The sequence below is a fragment of the Melanerpes formicivorus genome, unplaced genomic scaffold (genome assembly GCF_026170545.1).
Source record: "Melanerpes formicivorus ecotype bairdi unplaced genomic scaffold, bMelFor1.0.p_v2 SCAF_12, whole genome shotgun sequence".
NCBI classification, from domain to species: Eukaryota; Metazoa; Chordata; class Aves; order Piciformes; family Picidae; genus Melanerpes; species Melanerpes formicivorus.
Window position 1 is genome coordinate 9,327,330 of NW_027142364.1, and position 18,154 is coordinate 9,345,483.

Here is an 18,154-nt window from a genome sequence, read left to right on the forward strand (position 1 = left end):
CTGTCAGAGAGCCAAATCCATTTTGCTATGTTTAATAGCAGCATGGACCATTCTTCATATTCAAAAGAAAAAAAACATTAAATATATATGCAGAAAAAATTACCTTACACACAGATGTTTCTGGAAGTGCATGTAACTTGACTGGAAACCTAATATGGCAATTAAACAAAGAAAGAGTGAACTACAGAAAGATGAGGGAAGAAAATTAAATATTTAAAACCAAATTACTGAGGAAATTTCAAGGATTGAAGCTGCAAGCAAAGACAGTCCTCTGAAATACAGAAACAGCATGTCAAAGCATAAGTGAAACAGCCACACAGGTGAAAAACAAAGCATCACTTCTGTCACACTGTTAATATTTTTAACTATTTACCATTACCATGAGTCAGATTTTAGCAAAGCCAATTTCTGCAAAGTTGCAATGCAATTAGTTTCACTCCTCCCATTAGGATTCATAACTGAGATTTTTCTGTACTCTGTTTAAGTAAATAATAATCTTTGATTTCCAAAGACATGTTTCAGTAACACAGTAGGAACAGCTGTTCTTGAACGAAGCAGATTAAAGCTAATACCTCTGCTGTAAAGCGAGTCTTAAATACCCTATTATATAATTATAGAGGGTCAACTAAATGGCAGAAATGCTGCAGTCATGGTCTGGCATTGAGTAGTGATCTAGTTTGAGCACAGACTTGTCAGATATTTCAGACAATTTCCACATAGAAACAAGGACCTTCTATCTAACCTAATCAATACCTTGCACATGCAGGTTTATCACCACCCAGATGACTCGGTGCACAGGCAATTCTGACAAGATTTAACAGTAAGCCTCCAAAGGTACATGTCCACTGAAACTAGGACTACCTGTTGAAAGATGCATTTCTTTAGAGGCACATTTCTCTCTGCTCTGGTGGTGTTCATATGACACACAATATATTCTGCTGCCCCACGACAGGGTAGGTACAAACACTGGTTTTATGCTGAGAAAAGCACCCCAGATCCTTTTTTCAGTGCTTAACATGAACTGATAATATTCATCTCTCCCAGGCCTGCCTTCTGTGCCAGGAAGCCTTTTTATATCCAAAGATATATCTCCTGAAGATATCTCACATCTAACTTTAATGTAGATTCTAACTACTGCTGACACCACTGCTTATTTCTTTATGTGCCGAGGAGTATCTGGCTGAACAACAACCCAAGAACAAAGTGAGTAGGCCAAACAGTAGCTCCTGATGGGTTTTGGACCTGTTATCAAAGCTGTCAGAAAAAACCCCAGCTGTCAATCAGCAGTCAGGCTCCTAGTTTTCTCCATCCCTGCAGGCACCTGGCAATTTCTTTTCCAGCTCTGCATTTCAAATTCTATTTGCCCTGTTTCCAAATGCAGCTGCTTCTGCAATGGTGACAGACTTTACAAATGCTGAGCCAAGAGTTTGTTTTCTTTTGCTGCCATTCTTTTGTCTGGCACTAGACATCTCCTCTTCCCTAGTGGAAGTACTACTCTATAGCTCCATCATCCTTAAATCTTCGTTACTCCAGCCAAGCTAATATAATTTGCAAATACAGGTTGTGCTTTTGTGCTTTCTTGCCCAGGGAAGGACAACAAAGCTGGTGAAAGGTTTAGAGAACAAGTCTGAGGAGGAGCAGCTGACAAACTGGGGTGGTTTAGTCTGGAGAAAAGGAGGCTGAGGGAAGACCTCATTGTTCTCTATAACTACCTGACTTAGTGGCCATGGTGGCCTTAGGTTGATGGTTGGACTCAATCCTAGATGTCTCTTCTAACCAAAACAATTCTTTGACTTTATGTCAATAACCAGCTGGTTATCAATAGGTGCTACCCTGCAATTACAAAACATGAAATTTCTACTTCTCTTATTTGCCTTTGCATCAAATTGCTATAATTTTAATGTGCACCCTCCCATCCCATGCCCCCTCAAAATCCATAGTTTAACCTGCAACATTCCTATGTTAGCTTACCTCAGATTCTGCAAGCTGGCATGGTGGGGACAAGTTAGCTTTCATGCACCTCTAGTCTCTAAGGCTTCTGACATTAAACTAGAGTTCTGCCCTGTAATAGTGAGAAAAGAATGTATTATAAAATGTAAGACATATAAAATTAACTATGGATCAGATGTCCTTTAGTCAGTAAGAAGATAAAAGAAAATGCTACTGTATTTTAATTGAGGAAATGTCATCTGCAAACTTACTCATAGTGCACTCAATTCCCTTGTCCAGATCATTGGTGAAGATACTAAAAAGAACTGGCCCCAGTACTGCATCCTGGGGAACACCACTTGTAACTGGCCACCAACTGGATTTAACCCCATTCACCACTACTCTACATAAACAACTATATAAGTATCTGCATATATTTGATTTTTAAAAAACAAACTAATTGCAACTGCTGAAGCACATTGCTAATTCTTGAAAGAGGCAGGGCATAATTATGGTATCAGGTACAGTTATTAACAGAGTAGTGTGAAGTGAAGAGTCCTTCAAATATCATACAGGCAGTCTGAAGCTTCACTACCTGAAAGAAGCTACAAATACCAGGTTTTCCCTCTTATTGTACCTTGTTCACTGTGTAATGCCATATGTAGAGCTATTCTTTATTGTGACCCTCTTAATTTCTAGTAATTATATACTTTTGATAGCCACAAATGTGTCCAGACATATTTGTAAGCACAGGATTTCTCAGCCAGCCCCCCTACTAAAGTAGGGTCACTCACAGCAGGTTGCCCAGGATTGCAATGCCCAGGCAGCTTTTGAAAGTTTCCAGAGAAGGAGGAGGTTCCACCTCTCTGGCAGCCTGGTCCAGAGCTCTAGCACCCTCATAGGAAAGAAATTTTTCCTCATCTTCACGTAGAACCTCCTGTGGTGCCTGTTGCTCCTTTTTTTCTCACTGGGCACTACAGAAGAGCGTCTGGCCCCATCCTCTTGTCCCCCATCCTTTAGCTATTGCTCAGCATTGAGAAGATGCCCTCTCAATCTTCTCCAGGCTAAACAGCTCCACATCTCTCAGCCTCTCCTCCTCAGAGATGCCCCAGCTCCATAATCATCCTTGTGGTCCTCTGTTGTGACTTTCTCCAGTAATTTCCTGTCTCTCTTGGAGAACCCAGAAGGAGGCACAGCATTCCAGCTGTGGCCTCACCAGGGCTGAGTAGGTGTTGTAGGAGAACCTCCCTCAAGATTCTGGACATCACAGGATATCACTGGCCTCCTTGGCCATGTGGGCATTGCTGGGTCACGGTGAACTTGGACCCCAGGATTCCCAAGTCATTCTCCATGTTGCTGCTTTCCAGCAGGTCAATCCCTCACCTGTACTAGTTATTCCTCCCAAGATGCATGATTTTGCACTTGCCTTTAATAATCTCCATGGGGCTCCCCTCTGCCCAGCTCTCCAGCCTATCCAGGCATGTGCTATCATGCTGGACAGCAGCACAGCCTGATGGGGGATGTCAGACACCTCTCCCAGTTTGCTATCATCAGCAATTTTGCTGAGGGTAAATTCTATCCCTTCATCTAAGTCATTGATGAAGATGTTTAACAGCCCCAGAACTGACCCCCTGGGGAACACCACTACCTAGAGGACTCCAATTTGATTGTACTGCTGATCACAACCCTCTGAGCTCGTCCTTTCAGCCAGCTCTCAATCTGTCTCTCTGTCCACTCATCTAACCCACACTTTCTAAGCTTACCAATGGGGGTGTCATGTTACCAATGAAATTGAGGCAGACAGCATCCACTTCTCTCCACTCATTTACCCAGCTAGTCTCACTATCATAGAAGGTTTGATAGATTGGTCAGGCATGATTTCCCCTTCATGAATCCAGACAGACTACTCCTGATCATATTTCCTCCAGACACTTGGAGATGAGGTACAGAAGGAGCTGTTCCATCACCTTTCCAGGGATGCCGGTGAGGCTGACTGGCATCTAATTTCCTGGCTCATCCTTTTTGTGCTTTTTGAAGACTGAAGTCTTCAACACAGTACAGTAATGCTAGTGAATAACAAAATCAACATTTTCAACTATGCCTTTAAGGTAAGCATGGGTGACTCAAGAATAAACAGTAAAACAATAAACTGAGTGTCAGGGGGTAACACAAGGTATTTCTTCCCCAACCTCCTGCCTCCTCTCTCCCCCTCCCCCTTATCAAGAGATAAGGAGGGGAAAAAGGAAGAGAGTTTTAGTTGATTTACACAAAATAGTTTACTCCTCTACTATGAAGGTATCAGATTACACCAGTATATACATAAAGAACAGATGGAAAAGGGAAAAAGGAATACCTGTCCAAGATCCCATAAGAGGCAAAACACAGCCAGCTGAAATGAAAACCAGAAGAGCAAGAGAGCAACCAGTGTCCCACCTCCTGGGGTCATAATACAGCACAGTCCTAACTCATGATCTGACAGTGGAGGATATACATATTAGGTGGTTCAAACCACCACACTGAGATACCTAGTATTTAGACTAGTCAGGGGCCTCATCTGACTTCACTTATATTATACACACAGGATAATTCCATTCAGTCAGGATGAAGAGTGATTCTACTGTAAAGCAGATACATGCTTGCTTTAGAAAAGATACTTTTTCATCCAAACAAAATGCCTCCAGCTTCCCCTGGCTGCTGAGTATACAGAACCACCATGCAAATTCATCAGCAGTATCACTTTCACCCAGTTTCCTTCACATGCATCATTCAAGAGGATCTCAGACTGCCTGTGCTTTGTGTTGTTGTGCGCAGCACTCAAACAAACCACAACCAAACAAAAACCACAAAACAAAACCTAAACCATCAATGGAAACCTTACCTGTGCCAGAAGGCACACTTCCAGGAGAGTAATTTTGAAAACAGGTTATTGCACACAGAGTTCACAGAAGTACCTTTTCTGAAACACTGGACAAACATAACCTGTTTACCGTTTAGCTACACCAATACTTTCAGCTGAATTTGCCCAAACTGATTATCTCAGACCATGCATGACCTGTTCTGGTTTGGTTGAACAGTTAATTTTCTAAGAGTTCAAGGGGTTTTACCTGCCTCCACAACAGGGCCAGAAGCATAGAATTGTTTCAACTGGAAAATACCTCCAAGATCAAGTCCAATCATTAACTAAGACCACCATGGCCATCAAACCATGTTCAGAAGTGCCATATCCACAGGTTTCTTGAACATCTCCAGGGATGATGACTCCACCACCTCCCTGGGCAGCCTGTTCCAATGCCTGACCACTCTTGCAGGAAAGACATTATTCCCAACATTCAACCTACACCTCCCCTGGCACAATTTCAGGCCTTTTCCTCTTCTTCTATCACCCAATAGGGAGAAAAGACCAACCCCCTACCTCACTACAGCCTCCTTTTAGGCAGCTGTAGAGAGCAATGAGGTCTCTCTTTAGCCTCCTCTTCTCCAGATTAACATGATGTGAAATCTTGTCTACCCCAATATCGACAGGCAAAGTGATGCCTGCTCACCCATTAATCCAGATATTGCCTAACTCAACTTTTTCCTAACATCCAATCTGAATCTACTCTTTTTTTTTTTTTTCCTATTCCCACAGGCAAGAGCTTGTCACAAACCCCATTTGATTAGCAGTCACTGCTCTGAAGAACAAAGCCCAAAGATGGTTTCTCTGTGACATTTCATTAAAGTAAACCACACTAAAATATAAATGGAAAGGCTACACTAAAGTAAGTTCATTCAGGCACTCCATCCTCAAGTCATTCCTTTCTGCCTAGGCTGACATTACATATCGTGTTTACAACAGCAAAAGAGAGTCAGTTAAAAGACACACCAGGAAATGATACCTCATCTCTGTCTAGGTGTATGCACATACAGCTTTTGTTAGCATGCAACTACAATGACAATTGCATTATTTTTACAGGAAATTCCCATATTATCTGATACACATCTTAATTAGCAAACAAATCCTGACATTCTTTTGAAACGTCTGCATCGATAAAAATGTTGCCTCGGCACACAGCAGAAGTCCTGCTCAGAGCCCATGATGTATTCGAGGATCATCGAGTCCAACCTATCAACACAGACCCCATGACTAGACCATGGCACCAAGTGCCACGTCCAATCTCCTCTTGAATGCCTCCAGGGTCGATGACTCAACCACCTCCCCGGGCAACCTGTTCCAATGACGAATGACTTGCTCGGTGAAGAATTTTCTCCTCACCTTGAGTCTAAACCTCCCCTGGCGCAGCTTGAGACTGTGTCCCCTTGTTCTGGTGCTGGTTGCCTGGGAGAAGAGGCCAACCCCTTCCTGGCTACAACCACCCTTCAGGTAGTTGTAGAGGGCAATGAGGTCACCCCTGAGCCTCCTCTTCTCCAGGCTAAACAATCCCAGCTTCCTCAGCCTCTCCTCATAGGGCTTGTGTTCAAGGCCTCTCCCCAGCCTTGTTGCCCTTCTCTGGACACCTTCAAGTGTTTCGATGTTCTTCTTAAACTGAGGGGCCCAGAACTGGACACAGGACTCAGAACTGGACACAGTAGTTATGCTGTAATTATTCCAGTACTTCTTTGTTAACCTAGAGCATTGCTAGTTGCTTACTAAACAGGAAAGCTAACCAGAAGCAATAACTCCAACTTTTCAAAAACCTAGTCAGCCCCTAATCAAACAAACAAAAACACCCCAGAGAAAACATAAAACGTTTTTTAAATTACTCATATGGAACGCCATCTCTCTCCTGTTTTGAAAATCCTCACGCTATTCTCAGATTAACTTTTCAAGTTTTTCCCTCTCTTAACTGGAAGGAGTAGAAATTCGTTTTCAAATGGAACAGATTCCCACTAATTCCTCTATTCCACAAACTGTGACTTTCAAAAGCATCTTCAACTCCAGAAAAGGTGATACTGACTCACCATCTTCTGGTCTGTCTCTAAAGTGCAATTTAAATAGTGCCTTTCTAACAGCAACAATGCTATTAAAGTCAAGTAGTTGCAATGTTATCTCCAGTTCTGTATTTATAGTAAGGAAACAAAAGTAATCAGAAACATTAAAACTCAACAAGCAACACAGCTTTTCATTATCTGCCAGCTTCTAAGCACACAACAAATTATATTATCAGTTTCACAGACAGAAAGCTACTGCTGCAAATCACAACCTTGCATGTTATGGGTGTCACAGTTTTTCAGGGTTTGCTGGATTTTGCATTCTATCTACTACAACCTAATACATACTCGCCTTCAATTGTTTAATCTGTTACAGTATCAATGATATTTTTACAATACCTTTTGCAAGGCTATCAGTTTTTGTCCCAAGCCAATTCTTCCAGATTCGATGCTGCTTGAAAGTAGGACATACTGAACTGTTCTTTGCCAAGAAATTTATCCTTCCATGGCATAAAAGTATATTTTTCTTAAGCAAATTAGAACAGTATGAACCATTTTTCTCTTCTCCAAGCATGAAAATAACATTTGGTTAGTGTGTAATTTAAAAAGCAAACCTATGAACAAACCTAAGAGGCAGAAAGAAACAGAGACCTTAAAGCAGCATAACTACAGTGCTCCAGAACACTACTGCCTTTACCCTTCCCCGATCCTGCTCCTTGGTAGTCTGAATTCAGAGACCTCAGCTTGCTACATACAAATACTGAAACTCCAGCAGAGCGCCACATGCTCTCACTAATTAACTTACTTTTAAGGTCACTCCAGTAGTTAATCTTGTGAAGATCATTAAGAGGAACAACAAACATGCACATTCAGTCTCCTGCCCTCAGCAACTCCATTTACATCCACATAGCCTTATTATTCTATCTAACTGCAGTTGATACTAAACAGTACCAAATAGATGAACGTTGCCAAAGTATTTTTCAGTTTTCATTATCAACTGGCAGTATGACCTTCTGTCACCTGCTAATTCCTCATTCAACTCTACATGGTACAGAAGACTGTTAGAAGATTAGGCTGATCAGCTACTATACTACAAGCAAGCCAGGATTTTCTGTCATGGAAAATTCACAGTTTATTTTTGCTTTTCTCTTTTTATTGGTCAAGCTAGAGGAAAAAAAATACACAGCAAAAGCAACTGGCAGCTCATCAATGCAGAAAGTTGCCAGTTTCATGGCATTAAGGAGTCGTGTTTGATGAAGTGTGGAGGAGCACATCAGTGTATCTGAGTAAAAGAGTATTGTTTGTGGCTTCTACACTGGAAAACTAGGCTGGGGCACACATGAAGCTCATTTGCTGGTACTGCAGTTCTTAATAATTATGCCATAAGAAAACATCCACAGGTGGTGTTGCCAAGTAAAGCCAAAGTTTAATTTTATATTTCATTATAAATCATCTTCTCTCTGAATACTTCATGTTACCTAAGGGAGGGAAGATTCAGAGTTGAGTCCTGATGCCAGCTGTATCACTGGCAAAATCCACACTAGTTTCCATTAAATGTATCTTTATTCTATAACTCAAACTTAGAAGGACTAGAAATGTTGCAGAAGTAAAATACTAAGCTCAGTGGAACCTACTGAAGAACAGGATCTAGTTTCCTTTTGTTATAAGGAGATAAACTAGTGCAAAGAGAAATGGTAGCACATGTAGAAACAAAACAGGAGAAAGGGAGAGGTGGAACTAGAAGAGGAGCTTGATAAATATGCAAGACAAAAGCATTCCTAACTATAAAAATTTGGGAGAAAAACCCAAACCTAGTAGGGAACATCTGGTTTGAGGAGAAACACCTAGCTCCTGAAGCTCACACTGAGACAAATCCTTTAAATTAGCACTCAAGTAACTATAACCTTGCTGATAACATATGCCTAATGTTCCAGCATTTCTACACGTCAATGTATTTAATCAGCCCATTCTACCAATCATTATTAACAAGATGAAAGGATGAATCACTAAATGAATTAGGGGGTACAGCTTCTTTGTTTTTTCCCCCCTAGTGCCTGCTGTTATTCAGGAAACATCTGTAAGAGAGCTCTGAAAGTGGGTTGCTAATCCTTTTCACACCAAAAGCACGCATGCAGAAATGCACAATCTGCTTTATTTCTGAAGCTTAGCAGTATCAGCATTAGTGATGAGCTGTTGTGATGTACTATTACCTTTATTCTCCTTGGACACTTGCATGTAACAGCAGTAACAAATATACACCTCCACATTAATAAAAAAAATAATCTAGAAATTCATCAAGTAATTTACATTTATAAGTACTAAAACAAATAACTACTTACCTAGTAAGGTCAGGACTAACATTTAGTACTTCCTGCATATGACCAGCTGAAACAATGCTGAAATTATGTAATTGGTCGTTTTATCACAAACATAACACTCCAGAAGAGAGAAGTCACCCTTACTGTTTCAGTTTCCAGACTTTTCATAAATGTGTAGCAACAGTGATGCTTAAACCTCCTCAATAAAACGGATTTACATGATTGTAATGAAGAACTGGTTCTATCAGTAACCTGGAACTTCTGATCCATACTGACATGACTAACACCACCTGTCTTTGTTAACATCAGCTGTTTGCTCAGTGAATGTCAAGGCTGAAATAAGCCTTCCAGACATCTTAAAACCTAGGTTTTAGTCTGAAAAGCACTTGCCCTTGCTTAGATAGCTATCTTTTCTCAGTGTTACATTTACAATTTGCTGTTCCCTCATTGTCTAGCACAGTACAGTGGAGCCTTCTCCACAAGTAATTCTGTTTGTTAGGATAAGATTTTTTTTACTTGCTAATGTTCCTGGTTTACATTTATTTAATCCATTTATCATAGTATCATTCAGGGTTGGAAGGGACCACAAGGATCATCTAGTTCCAACCCCCCTGCCCCACACTAGATCAGGCTGGCCAGAGCCTCATCCAGCCTGGGCTTAAACACCTTCAGGGATGGGGCCTCAACCACCTCCCTGGACAACCCATTCCAGGGCTTCACCACTTTCATGGTGAAGAACCTTCGCCTCACATCTAGCCTGAATCTCCCCACCTCCAGCTTCATTCCATTCCCCCTAGTCCTATCACTACCTGAGATCCTGAGAAGTCCTTCCTCAGCCTTCCTGTAGGCCCCCTTCAGATACTGGAAGGCCACAATTAGGTCACCTCGAAGCCTTCTCTTCTGCAGACTGAACAGCCCCAACTCCTTCAGTCTGTCCTCACAGGAGAGGTGCTCCAGCCCTCTGATCATCCTTGTGGCCCTTCTCTGGACACAGACCTAGGGATTTTTGGAGGTTTTATGGCAATGATTATCATGGATGTGAAGAATTTCACACACCATGGGGAATGCTATGAAAATACTTTATTTAATTAGTTCCTGCAGTGAGAAGAGCAGCCACTAAACAGACAGGACATGAAGTGACAAAGGTGAAAGATACTGTTCTTATAGTTTAGGTGATGACACAATCCTCACACAGTGAAAGCCCAAAGTGCTGGGAAAATACCACAGAACATATGCTCCTCCAAAAGGGTAAAAGGACAAAACCCACAGGTCTGTCTTCTTCCATTGCATTGGTTTTCATAGTAAGCCATATTAATGGGTAAAGGTGACAATTCACAGAACTTTAATGAATATGCCCAGCCATATACTCTATTCTTTAACAGTATGGAACACAAAACCAGGTGGAAAACTCTTTCTCCACACATTGAGTCTCTCTCAGAAAACAATACACTTTCACTATGAAAACTGCAGCTAGTACAGTTATTCAGAATCTCACTGAAGAAATATTTTATTAAAATAGTCTATGGAATTACAACACCCAGAATTTCCAAATGTAGTTTAGATGATCCTTTATACACAACATTCACCTAGTGTGACAAGTACAGAGTTTCGTACTTTGGTGTTCAAGGCCAGGCTGGATGAGGCCTTCTGCAGCATTTTTTTTAATGTTTAAAATCAGCCTTTCAGCCTCTGTGTTAAGAGAACTAGATTCCAGGCATCCATGTTCATGACTATGTATGGAAATTAGTCTTCAAGTAATTGTACAGACTACCAGCTGTTATTACAACAACTATGCATGCCTTGGTACAACATGAAACTACTTAGCACAGCTCAGAGGACCTCCATGCACCACCTCTCACTACAGTATCAGCCTGTATAGTGTTCATATTTCACAGTTCATGAATGCATCAAGGAATATACATGTGCTTTTAATGGTCTTAATAGAAGCACTTGTGTCTACCTCTAAGAGATAGCTGAGATTTAACTGCAGCCATGGTAACCACACAAGGGAACATACATCCACAAAGTGGACAAGCACCAAGAACAACCAAACCAAACCAACAACCTCCAAATTAAACAAGAGATGGGATAAAATTGCAATCAACTTGTTCTTGTGCTCTGGGACCTACTGGTCCAAAGCAATCACTCAGTGTCTTTAAATACATACAATGAGCTGTGGAGGTGTGTGCAAAGAAGTAATGAAAGCCAAAGAAAATAGAAATCTGAGTGTGGAAGAATTATGCAATTAGACAGTGAAGGCACTGCCTAAGGCAAGGGGGAAGGCACGTGCAAGACTCATTTCACCAATATGAATGCTGCAATGGAAGAGAAATACACAATGGTCTCGAGGCACACTGTTTCCACCAGTTAGGAATCACTCTCTGACTGGTTGATAATATACCTGCTCTTCCTCCTGGGGGTTGAGAAACATAAAAGTATAAAATAATTGGACAAGGAAGAAACAAGGAGATAAATTAAGAGTTTACTGAGTTGTTTATCATGTCCAAGAAAAGCGAGGAACAAGGGTGTTTCACCTGATGTTTCTTTGAAGGGTTTGGGGAGTGCTAGGTGTCATGAGTGCCCATAAAAGTGTCTTTGAGGGGAGCATCTAGAACACTTCTTGCATCCTTGCAGCACAATGAAGTTGTTATGGGCAGTCTTATAAGACCAGAGTAACAGGAGGAACTTGATATGATCAAAAGGCAGTAGATGGTGCTTTGCAATCAGGAAGGAAAAATGTCTAACTTCCTTCCCAGTGAGGAACAGGGAGCAGAGGATCTCTTTAGTGAATTTCTATAAGTATTACCTAAAAAAAACACAAAGAAAGAAACAAACCAACCAACCAACCCATCCTGAACTACATACTTGGTAAATGCCAACACATGCACCATGAACTTATATAGCCTTCTATGTATGAAAAATGAAGGCCCTTTTTAAACACCTATATTAATACGATCCCACTGTTAGCTCAGGAAGCTTACAGGTAAAAGCATTTTTGTTTTGGTCATCCATTAAGCCCTTTATGTGCCCCACTTTTGCTCTACCAACAATGACAAAAAGAAAAAACAAAAAAAATCACCCTCCAGTTAAAAAAAACTTATTGCATTTCTTAGGATTGAAACATAAAAAATAATATAGCCTGCTCAAACTCTCTTAATATTCCAACAGATGGACTGCCAGCTTTCTTGAGCTTATAAGGAATATGGTAGGAATTGTAATTTTACATTGAATTAGCAAGTAGTGCACTTTACACCTAAGTGTGATTGTTCTCTCAGGCTTGGACACTAACAGACCATTACTTGCAGTATAAATAGTTTTGATGGAAATTGGTTAGAAAATTGTGTTCAGAATAATGCTGATAACAAAAATCCAGATATACTTGGTCTTCCTGGACTGTCCCTTTCTACCCCACCATTCTGCGAGTTTATGATTAAAGTCCTACTTAAGAAAAAACGCAAAGCTACGTGGTTTCTACTTTAACTCTTGGAATGAGTCCTGAAAGATTAATGTTGTAATGTCAATGGATAGAAAACAATTCAATGTGTTGACAAAAAAATATGAAATTCAGTTATGCTTTGTAAAGTTTCTCAAAATACTTCAAGTCCTTCCATGTTAGCAACCTCTGCAAGGTCAGCAGAATTTTTAATCGAACAGCAGCCGTCTGCTTTCAAGACAAAAATAACCATCCATCAATAAAAAATTACTAATAGACTCCCCAAAAGCATCCGTCCAAAATGAATCAATAATTCCACCACACACATGCACCCCCTTCGTGGACTATTTTACAAGCAAGGGACATAGCCTTAGCACAGTGGAAACAGGCAACAGAATTACAAGCCTCCGAGAGGATTTAATTTCAGCTCAAGAACAATGCTAAGGCAAAGTTCATAAACAACTGCAGAAAGAGCTAGACCTCCTTATTAGAAGCACAAAGCTCAGTCTTCAATTTCCTCTCGCATACTCTCCTTGCTACTCCTATCTATACATACCCCCCGTACTTTATCCTTGCACGCTGTAGTTATGTAGGCAGAGCCCCAGGCGCGGGTGACAAGCTCAGGTCTAGCAGCACATCCCAGGACGGCCGCTGAGACACCTTGGCATCCCTCACGCCTTTGGGGTTTGTGCTCAACGCCTTCCATATTTTATGCCTTCAGACGCGGTCATTCCCTCAAAGGCACATAAACAGAAAACACCAAATAACCAACAATGAAGTAGGCTCCCTTGCTATCTACACGGAGGAGCGATGAGCCCGGCGCCGAGTCCCACACCTACCAAAAAGCGCCCTCCAGCCCGCCAAGCCAGCTGGGCTTGTGGCTTGCTCCCCTCACATGGTGACTCCGACAACCGACCAGAACAGACAATCCCTCACCTGCCCGGTGCCTGTTGCCGCCCGCGGTGCCTGTTGCCGCCCGCGGTGCTCGTCGCTGCCCGCGGTGCCCGCCGCCGCCACCTGACGCCCGACAGGGCGGAGCGAGCGGAAGGGCAGTGCCGACAGCCAATGGCAGACTGGTAAGCGGCTGGTGGAGAGGGGCGGGCCGAGGGGTGCGCCGAGGGGCGCGCCGAGGGGCGCTGTCACTTGGAGGCGTGCTCTGCGGACCGGAGGGAGTCTCTCGTAGTACCCGAGCTGTTGCTTACTGAGATCAGGGACGTCGGGATACACTGAGCAGAGTGTTGCTGCGGACCCTCTAGCGAAGGTTTCTCAGCCAGCTTTCAAGTTTTCTCTTCCCCTTCCTCACTTTAACGCACTCTCAAAGCTGCGGTGCTTTCATCCCTCACCGTACGCTCTGAAGCCTTTTGTCCGTACTGCGCCGAGGCTCCTGTCATTTCCCGGCTCCAGCTGGCGTTCCTGGTAGCCCCTCAGTGCCCTTTACCAGGAAATGGCCGCGGCTCAGCGGGATGCGCTCGGATCTTGCTCGGCTGCTGCCTGCCTGTGCACTTCATTGTGGAGGAACGCCCTGCTGCGGTAACGAGGTCCCCGTGAGAGGCCATAGGAAAGGAAGCGCTGAGCCACCGTTACCGCTCTGTCGTCTGGTGACGAAGCGGTTAAACACCCGCCGCACGTCTGGGCAGCGCAGCAGCCCCATCGACAACGGAAGAGTTTTGGGTGCTGCCGGACGCCGTCACGCAGTTTCCGTCTCGGCGGTGGCGCGGCGGCGCCTGTTTCAAAGCGGGAGCCATGGCTGAGCAGGGCTTAGAGATGGCCTCCATGATCCCGGCGCTGCGGGAGCTGGCCAGGTAGGATGGATCGAACTTATGCTTAGTGGGGATGGGGGCGTGTGAGGGGGTGTTCAGCTGCTGGAAGTGCGCCCGGCTTCAGCATCAGTGTGTGGCGTGGTGAGGTGGAAAAGTCGGTTCCTTCCCCGCTGCTGTGCGAGGTCTCCTGCGACCGGGCTTGCGTTCTCCCTTCATCTTGGTAGCCTCCTCCCGCCACCTGCCTGAGTTGCTGTCTTTCTCCAGGGTGGTGCTGGTAGAATCTAATAGGAGAGCCGTGTTGCCCTACGTAACATCCAGCGTGCTGCATACTTCCGTTGTGTTTATAGGGTGATTTCACTGAGAATTAAGCGACCTTGGAAATGTTTGTCAGTGAAATTTTAACTTCCACATCAACACTGCAGCTTTGTTTCGTGGTAGGCAGCTAGTTAACGTGGAGCTGTATGTTGAAGAGTTGACATGACAAGACCTAGCTGACATATTAATCACCTGAGTAGCTGTTATTGCCACCACCTCACCAGGGTATTGGTAGCCGATGAATTGAACAATGTGGGTTAATTCCAAAACGAAACAAGTTTTTAATTGTTGTTTGTGGTTTTCTTCACCAAAACTGTTTTATTGTTTGGTAGAAACAACAGTCCCTTAATCTGCCAGATACTGGTTTTACAGGTGTCAAACATCATCACATAATAAAATTAATCTTCATTGCTTCATAAAACTTTGTATGTCTGAATAGTAAGGAGGAGCAGGCAATATGCTGGTCACTAAAAAAAAGAAATCCATGTTTTATTTCTTTGTGACAACTTGTTGGAGAGTAAGAATTTAATGTTTGTCATCGTGTTGTTGAGATAGACTTACAAAATAATTATTTTATATTTTAAAATGGACAGTGTCAAAATAGTGTGCTTCTGTTTTTAGTGCTAGTCCAGAAGAATACAATGCAGTTGTGCAGAAACCAAGACAAATACTCTGCCAGTTCATTGACAGAATTCTCACAGATGTAGATGTTGGTAAGTATTATGACCCTGTCTTTTAGAACATAAAGCTGTAAGGGTGGTGAAGTCCTGGATCAGGCTGCCCAGAGAGGTTGTGCATTGTCCTTCTCTGAAGACTTTCAAGACCCATCTATCCTTTTTACATGTGAAAAAAAACAATTGTGAAGTTGATTTATTAAAATACTAATTCAGAAATGTCTCCTTTGGTTTTTTTTAAAGTTGCTTTGGAACTGATCAAGAAATCAGATTCACAGCCAAGTTCTGTAATGTTGCTTGATTTTATTCAACATATCATGAAATCTTCTCCTCTTATGTTTGTAAATGTGGATGGAAATCAGGAGGAAGCTGAATGCAATTGCATTGGTGAGTTCATTGAAAATATTTATGTTGAAGCTCTATATTTTCAGGTTTTAAATTTTCTGGCAGGGATCATACAAAAGAACAAAAATGAGCAAAAGGCTGGTTTGTAACTTCAGCTGTACTTACTTGCAAGTGAATGTTATGATAGACTTTCAAAATTGTGCTGTGCACTTGTGATAATGGAAATTTATCAGAACAGAGTTTGACCTTATTAATTACAATTGCTTAATGATATTACCCAGCTCATATTGATGAGGTACTCTTGTACACGGATGTTTGGAACATCTTCTTTACCTTGAGGGTAGTGGAACACTGGAACAGCTTGCCCAGGGAGATGGTTGGGGCCCCATCCCTGGAGATATTCAAGGTGAGGCTTGACAGGGCTCTAGGCAACCTGATCTACTTGAGGGTGCCCCTGCTTGCTGCAGAGGGGATTGGACTAGGTGACCTTTGGAGGTCCCTTCCAACCTAGACCATTCTGTGATTCTATGTATTCATTGCCTGAGGGATTTTCTTACAGAGGGAAATGTCTGGAACTGCTCAATCTAAATGTTTTTTGTTTTCTTTTGAATTTATTTCCCTGCTTTCCTACTCCCATCCTATCCTCTTTTCCACTAATATCTGCTGAAGAAATCCCAGTGGAGGCTCTCTGTTGAGTAAGCCAGTATTTATCTCAAGAAGTGTTCTTTTGTTTATTGATAAGCAATGTGCTCTCAAGGAGGTGCTCATCATGGGAGGACTTGAGTTTTATCCTAATAATTTTCTGTTTGCTTTTTCTTATTGTCCTAGAATTCAGTAACTGGATCATAACAAGGCTCCTCCGAATTGCTGCATCTCCACACTGCAACACGTTGCACAAGAACATTTGTGATGTTATTTGCTCTTTACTTTTTCTGTTTAAAATGAAGAGTTGCTCCATTTTTGAAGTACTAACAAAAGACTTGCTTCAGCTTTTCCAAGACTTAATCTGCCTGCATGAAAAAGATGCACAGAAGTATCTCTGGGGAGATGGACTGGTCTGGCCAGTGACTGTAAAGAGATTTTCAAGCAGTGCAGGTGACAATGTGGCATATTTAAGATTGGCACCGTTAGAGTTGATGGGTGTGCCCAATGTAGAATGTTTAGAAGTTACTTTGATGTCTATTCTGACAGACATTGCTGCAGATGTGTTTTTTGCACGACAAGATGTTATTCTCTGGGGAATAGGCTGCTCACTGTTGGAGTATGGCAATCCAAAAGTGAAAGCTTTGGCAATGAAATTTTTAGTGAAACTGATTCATTTAGGAGGGCCTCCACAACAGCTGGCCAGTGTTTTCTTCACAGTCTTTTTTGGAATTCTACAGTCAGCACTTGAAATGGATAATGAAGCATCAGAACTCTTTGGAGAGCCACTTTTACTGTTGGTGAGGACGCTGTTGCCTTTTGAAGCGGATTCCTACAAGAATATTGAACCTGTCTACTTGAATATGCTATTAGAGAAGCTCTGCGCATTGTTTGAAGCTGATGTGTTTAGATGTCTTCAATCTGAAAAGCTGAAAGCTGCTTTTTGCCATATACTGCAATATTTTCTGGAGTTTGTTCCAACTGGCTATGAATCTGCCTTACAAGTAAGGAAAGTCCATATCAGTACCATATGTGGAATTCTTGTGAACATACTTGGAACTCAGGAGGAACAAGAGGTATGTTAACTGCTAAACCGGTGTTTATTGTGTGAACGGATCGCCGTCCTTGTGCAAAGGAGAAATATTTTTGTAGATTCAACAATACTGATTTTTAGTTGCATAGTTAGATTGATAATCCTTGTTTCTCAGCTGTTTCACATACTAGTACAGGTCAGAGTTTTTCAGTTGAATGTAGCTGCACCCTGTGTTTTCAGATGTATTGAATTATTGAGAAGCTGTGCAGGCACATGGGTCTGTCTGTAGTCATAGTATAAAATGGGGTCAAGCACAGAATACGCTCCTACAAGGGCAGCTTTATGAGTAATTTCCCTTTGTCTGAGCTGCTTTCTAACCATATGCTTTTAATCATATTTGTTGGAGACAAGCAGACAGGCTTGAATAATATGGAATGATTTTGGTTGGAAGGTTCCTTTAAAAGTCACTTAGCCCAACCTGCTGAGTGTTCCTTCTACACTCACATGTGTATCCTATCTGTTGCTTCTTAAACTTTGTGTATCTGCCTTGATGGCTTTGTGAGACAAGGTATTATGGCAGGAACTGAGCAGCAACTATACAACCTGCATCCTGTCTGGTAGGAACAGAGAAAACATCATTGCTTATCAAAGTTTTCATCTTCAGATGAAGATTTTTGAATAGAAAAAATTTTAAGGAGGATTTTTAAATGCTCTATTTAAATACTCTGTTGTAAATCAGAAGCAATAATATTATGCCTTTGAGAAGTAAGGCACAGCATACATCATGGTACTGCTGT

General features: G+C 42.1%; 2 protein-coding genes across 7 annotated transcripts in view; one reads left to right on the top strand and one right to left on the bottom strand.

Moving 5' to 3' along the window:
- The window catches only part of PLS1 (plastin 1), a 38,208-nt gene extending 24,628 nt beyond the window's left edge, over positions 1-13,580 (bottom strand). For 2 of the 6 annotated variants that reach the window (XM_068145214.1, XM_068145219.1), the window contains exons 1-3: positions 7,237-7,558; positions 1,972-2,062; positions 104-149 (exon numbers count right to left, since the gene is read on the bottom strand). The gene's annotated coding sequence lies outside the window, so the exon portion shown is untranslated. Of the gene's footprint in view, positions 1-103; positions 150-753; positions 862-1,971; positions 2,063-7,236; positions 7,582-7,642; positions 7,724-13,524 lie in introns of those variants that run through there. The other 4 variants (XM_068145218.1, XM_068145216.1, XM_068145217.1 and 1 more) reach the window with 4 other exon arrangements.
- A 751-nt stretch (positions 13,581-14,331) lies between these two features.
- ATR (ATR serine/threonine kinase) overlaps positions 14,332-18,154 on the top strand; it is a 43,649-nt gene continuing 39,826 nt past the window's right edge. Inside the window, exons 1-4 of the mRNA XM_068145220.1 lie at positions 14,332-14,390; positions 15,285-15,376; positions 15,581-15,724; positions 16,511-17,400. Coding sequence (XP_068001321.1) covers positions 14,332-14,390; positions 15,285-15,376; positions 15,581-15,724; positions 16,511-17,400 — 1,185 coding nt within the window. The remainder of the gene's footprint in view (positions 14,391-15,284; positions 15,377-15,580; positions 15,725-16,510; positions 17,401-18,154) is intronic.